Raw genomic sequence first — 5946 nt, 5'->3', positions numbered from 1 at the left:
CATTATGAGATGGCACCTCATAATATGACTTCTCATAAATATGAGGTGCTATCTCATAATTAACTTGTAATTATAAAATGTATTTAGATTCAGCATCTCATAATTAAATTTTAAATGAGATATATTTTAATTTAAAATAGCTGAATTTTCCCCGGTTATGATTCAGTTGTCACTAAATAAAGCGGTTTGATATCTTTATTAAACTACAGTTCTGTAATTAAAGACAACTAGGGTAATTCCTCTGAGACCACCTGCAGCAGACATGTTTGTAGTCCGTAGTGGAGTTCTCTGCAGAAAAATCACTGATGTCGTCATTTCCGGTATTTCCGTTTCGCGGGCTGGCAGGAAATTGTGTTCAGTGAACAATAAAAAAATAAAAATGTCCCGGGTTCTGAACGGTATCGTGGCGGTGTGTCCAGATCTGGGTATCGGGACGAACGGGAACCTGCCCTGGTTTCCGGTTCGGCTCAAGTAAGTCTCTGGTACTTTATGATGCAGAACCGGTTTTGGAGTGTTCGTGTTGGATTATTGAACATGGACTTTGGTGTTCGTGTTGGAAGTTCAGATCTGGACCTGGTTCGGCAGGTGTCGGTACCAGACTGAGTTAATCGAAAATTATTTTTTTTATAGTAATGAATTCGCCCATTTCCGAAGGATGACGGGGACTTCACCTGTTCAAGGTAAAACTTAGACACTTCCGAGTCAAAGGTCAGTCTGTCACTCATGTCATGAAAGTTGAAGCTTTGGACTATTATATTAAACCAAAGTCAGGGCTGGACTAAATATTAGCACCGAAGGAAAACATGAAGGTAAAAGCAGCGTCTTTGTCAGAACTGTTTGCATGACGAGATGTCGGAACCTTCCTCAGAGTACATCACCTCTGACGTAAACCTCTTCCAACTCGTCCCATGAGACTTCTGAAGTCCAGGGAATCCAGACCAGGAACAGCTGTTAGTTTACTCTGGTGGAAACTGGAACAAAAACAGACACCAGTGTGTTTAGCATATTGTTTACTAAAAATGTATTTTATGTAGCTTGACTGACTGGAGTAGGTGGTGCAGCTGCAGCCTTGCAGTGAGGTCGCTGGTTAGGCCTGTCATGATAATGATAACAAATTTTGCTGGGTGATTAATTGTTTCAGAAATTATTGTGATAAACGATAATATACAGGTCTCTCTTGAAAATGAGTTCTCGTGGCTCAATGAGACTAACCTGGATAAATAAAGGCTAAATAAAAAAAAATATTGTTTGAAATTTGACAATAATTAGCAATTATTGTCAAATTTAAGAAGAAATGTTTGTTCCCCCCCAGTTAGCTTAGCTTGGAGCTTAGCTTCTCAGCTTAGCTGCTTTTAGCAATTCTAAAAAAAAAATTGAAAGATGGATGGATGGAGTTTTCGGGGGTTCGTCTGTTTTTCTGGCATATCTGCTAAACATGCGGCTGGCAGCACATGACATCAGTCCAGCTGTCACCACAGCAACAGGAAGCAATGTGCACATCATTACTGATCTGATCTGCAGGGAAGCAGAATGTGGTGATCATGGGCAGGAAGACGTGGTTTTCAATCCCAGAGAAGAACCGACCTCTGAAGGACCGGATCAACATCGTCCTCAGCAGGAACTTAAAGTAGGTTTTCTCACATTCAGTTCCACAAACGTCCTGTTTCCTGTTAAACACACAAGTTACACTACTGCTCAAATTCACACTGATTTATTATCATCATATGCACACGAGTAAAACAACATGCCATGAAAGTCTTACTTTGCACATCTCCCAACAGCAATACAGGTTAGTAACACAAAGGCAGTTAATTTTTCAAATAAAACAGTAATAGCTGCAGCGAGTGGTTGGAAGTGCTGGAGTGTGTGGTGGCTGTAGAGTTGATGATGCTTATGGATGAAACCTGAGAGTCAGGCTGTCCTCGACTTTACTCATTAGCAGTCTCTCCCTGACGGCAACAGTGAACGTAAATGTAAATCCTTATTGAGTGAAACCTGAGCCTGACGCTCCCATGGCCTCCGCCATCATTCTTATCTAGAAAAAAATTAATTAGACTCGGTTATACAGGTCCTTCTCAAAAAATTAGTATATTGTGATAAAGGTCATTGTTTTCCATAATGTAATGATAAAAATGAAACTTTTATATATTTCAGATTCATTGCACACCAACTGAAATATTTCAGGTCTTTAATTGTTTTAATACTGATGATTATGGCATACAGCTCATGAAAACACAAAATGCCTGTCCCAAAAAATTAGCATATTTCATCCCACCAATGAAAGACAAGTGTTTTTAATACAAAAAATGCCAACCTTCAAATAATCATGTTCAGTTATGCACTCAATACTTGGTCGGGAATCCTTTTGCATGAATGACTGCTTCAATGCAGCGTGGCATGGAGGCAATCAGCCTGTGGCACTGCTGAGGTGTTATGGAGGCCCAGGATGCTTCGATAGTGGCCTTAAGCTCATCCAGAGTGTTGGGTCTTGTGTCTCTCAACTTTCTCTTCACAATATCCCACAGGTTCTCTATGGGGTTCAGGTCAGGAGAGTTGGCAGGCCAATTGAGCACAGTAATACCATGGTCAGTAAACCATTTACCAGTGGTTTTGGCACTGTGAGCAGGTGCCAGGTCGTGCTGAAAAATGAAATCTTCATCTCCATAAAGCTTTTCAGCAGATGGAAGCATGAAGTGCTCCAAAATCTCCTGATAGCTAGCTGCATTGACCCTGCCCTTGATAGAACACAGTGGACCAACACCAGCAGATGACATGGCACCCCAGTGACTGTGGAAACTTGACACTGGAGCTCAAGCAATGTGAATTCTGTGTCTCCTCTCTTCCTCCAGACTCTGGGACCTTGATTTCCAAAGGAAATGCAAAATTTACTGTAATCAGAGAACATAACTTTGGACCACTCAGCAGTAGTCCCAGGCGAGATGCTTCTGACGCAGTCTCTTGTTCAAGAGTGGCTTGACCTGGGGAATGCGGCACCTGTAGCCCATTTCCTGCACACGCCTGTGCACGGTGGCTCTGGATGTTTCTACTCCAGACTCAGTCCACTGCTTCCGCAGGTCCCCCAAGGTCTGGAATCGGCCCTTCTCCACAATCCTCCTCAGGTTCTGGTCACCTCTTCTCGTTGTGCAGCGTTTTCTGCCGCACTTTTCCCTTCCCACAGACTTCCCACTGAGGTGCCTTGATACAGCACTCTGGGAACAGCCTATTCGTTCAGCAATTTCTTTCTGTGTCTTACCCTCTTGCTTGAGGGTGTCAATGATGGCCTTCTGGACAGCAGTCAGGTCGGCAGTCTTACCCATGATTGCGGTTTTGAGTAATGAACAAGGCTGGGAGTTTTTAAAAGCCTCAGGAATCTTTTGCAGGTGTTTAGAGTTACGTCGTTGATTCAGATGGTTAGGTTAATAGCTTGTTTAGAGAACCTTTTCATGATATGCTAATTTTTTGGGACAGGCATTTTGGGTTTTCATGAGCTGTATGCCATAATCATCAGTATTAAAACAATTAAAGACCTGAAATATTTCAGCTGGTGTGCAATGAATCTGAAATATATGAAAGTTTCATTTTTATCATTACATTATGGAAAATAATGACCTTTATCACAATATGCTAATTTTTTGAGAAGGACCTTTACATACAGGTATATTCATATAGTCTGTGGATGCGCACCCCAAACACTCATACTGTGGCCAACCACTAGGGGGCTTCACTCACACACAGATGTCAAGATGTTTTGTTTTTAAAAATATGTAGAAAAAAATTACATATACAAAATGTATTTTTTTATATTATAGAGCTTAAAAGTATGTTATTCAAAGTGTTCAGCATAATTTTGCTGTTGTTTGTGTGTAATGCCATAATACATGTATACTGTTTAAAAACGGCCTGTTTTGCACAATGTGGTGGTTGCCAGTTGGGCTTGTTTTGGGCTTATTTTCATAGAGCTGGTTGCTTGTTTCTATTGCAAGATCTGGCAGAACTGCTTAAAAGACTGAGTTTGTTGCAGCTCCTCAGACTGAAGTGTTTTGTTAGAAGACGAAACGTTTCAACAAGAAGAATCCGTCCATAGGACCTGACTTGACTTTGTTAGATAGATTGCAGCTATTTTGTCAAGTTTGTCAACAAATCAATTGACATGCACTCAAGGCAACACTTTTAGAAAACAGTTAAGACCATGTTACATTTTATGGAGTAGCAGCGTGGATTCTTCCTCCAGACTCTGGGACGTTGACTGATGTGTTGACTTTGTGCAGAGCGCCCCCTGAAGGAGCACACTACCTGGCTGCAGACTTCAGCTCAGCTCTCCGTTTGGTCGACTCGGTTCTGTCGGAACAGGCTGAGCAGGTCTGGGTCATCGGAGGCAGCTCTCTCTACAAGGTGCACCCATTTCAGTTCCCACTGCGGGAAGCACCCCTTCTGACTAACCATTGCATCTGTGTCTGTATGTCCAATGTGAGACCGTTTCATTGGTTCTTGTGTTTCCAGGAACTGATGGAGAGCCCGGGAACAAAGAGACTGTTTGTGACTCGAATCCTGAAGCAGTTCGTCTGCGACACATTCCTCCCTGAAATTAGTCCAGATAAATACCGCCTGCTACCAGAGTGAGAACCATCTCTCTCTCACACACACACACACACACACACACACACACACACACACACACACACACACACACACACACACACACACACACACACACACACACACAAACTACCAATATAAGCCAATAAACAGTGATTTATTATTAACAGCGCGCTCTACTGGTCAGTAATTATCAGCAGACTGTCAGATGTGATATGTCTGGTCACACATTTAAAACTAAAGTATCAAAAAGGTGAACTCATACCAGTGTTGTAGTCAAGACCACCTAACCCGAGACCAAGTCAAGACCAAGACCGGTCTCGAGTACTACAACACTAACTCACACAGTTCTTAAACATCTTCAAACAGAATGACGTCAGAACACATGTCGGATATCTATTATCCAACATGGGTGTGCTGGTTTTGTTCAACAGTCTCTGAACAGAATCTTGTTGGTCTACACCAGGGGTGTCCAAACGTTTTCATATGTGAACCAAAACTATTCAGATGAACGGACTGGTGGGTCACAAAAATGTGAATTGAACTCTCAGCGTGAACAATATTTTGGAGAAAGGACAAAAGTTTACTAATTTTAGTAGAGAAAGAGTTTTAGATTGTTGTAGATCCAAAACATTAAAACCTCATCAACGTTCATCCATTATCTTTACCCACTTCTTCCTTTTTGGGTCACTGGTGCCCATGTCCAGCAGTCACTTGTGGAAAATAAATAATTGTTCTAAACTTAAAAAACTCTTAAAAGAAAACCAGAGACATTTCTCTTTTAGCTCAAAACGGAGCGCGAGGTTTATTCTTTCTGCAGAAAGGAGTTGCTGCCTGCGTGGTCAGAACACAACACAGCGCACTGGGTTCTTAAAGAGACAGTACATATTATTTATACATGTTTCGTGCGTCACAATAAAATTCTATCATAATGGGGAGGATAAGTTCCTCAGGTTGACACTATACACAAGTTCTTGTTATCAGTACGAGATGATGTTATTCTTCTTGTTGAAGCCGTGTTCTGTAACAAGTCTTCTATCCATGTGACTAGAACATTCTGAAAAACATTGTGGATCTGGTATTTTTTAATTAGATTTGTAACAGTCTTTTTTCATGAGCTAGAACATTCTGAAAAAGAAAAACATTTTGATACGAAAAGCGTAAAGTTCTGTATCTTTGCCTCTTCTGCGGGTGGTGGAATACAAGGACGTTTGCAGGAGCAGGACAAAAGTTCACATTTACAAGAGTTTACCAGAGTTCACATACACACACCAACTTTGAAAGTCTGCAGAATGAGCATGGATTAAATAATATTTAAACAATACATGTTAGTTTATTAATTTTTTCACA

The 5946-nt window shown here is 41.2% G+C and overlaps 1 protein-coding gene across 1 annotated transcript in view; it reads left to right on the top strand.

The window, feature by feature from the left end:
* The first annotated feature begins 379 nt into the window (after window positions 1-379).
* dhfr (dihydrofolate reductase) overlaps window positions 380-5946 on the top strand; it is a 35809-nt gene continuing 30242 nt past the window's right edge. Inside the window, exons 1-5 of the mRNA XM_037680631.1 lie at window positions 380-471; window positions 631-680; window positions 1522-1627; window positions 4269-4392; window positions 4501-4616. Of these exons, the coding sequence (XP_037536559.1) occupies window positions 380-471; window positions 631-680; window positions 1522-1627; window positions 4269-4392; window positions 4501-4616 (488 nt within the window). The remainder of the gene's footprint in view (window positions 472-630; window positions 681-1521; window positions 1628-4268; window positions 4393-4500; window positions 4617-5946) is intronic.

Source organism: Nematolebias whitei, chromosome 8 (assembly GCF_014905685.2).
Source record: "Nematolebias whitei isolate Nwh7 chromosome 8, NemWhi1, whole genome shotgun sequence".
In the NCBI taxonomy this organism is placed as follows: domain Eukaryota; kingdom Metazoa; phylum Chordata; class Actinopteri; order Cyprinodontiformes; family Rivulidae; genus Nematolebias; species Nematolebias whitei.
This window is presented reverse-complemented; position numbering and strand designations above follow the sequence as displayed.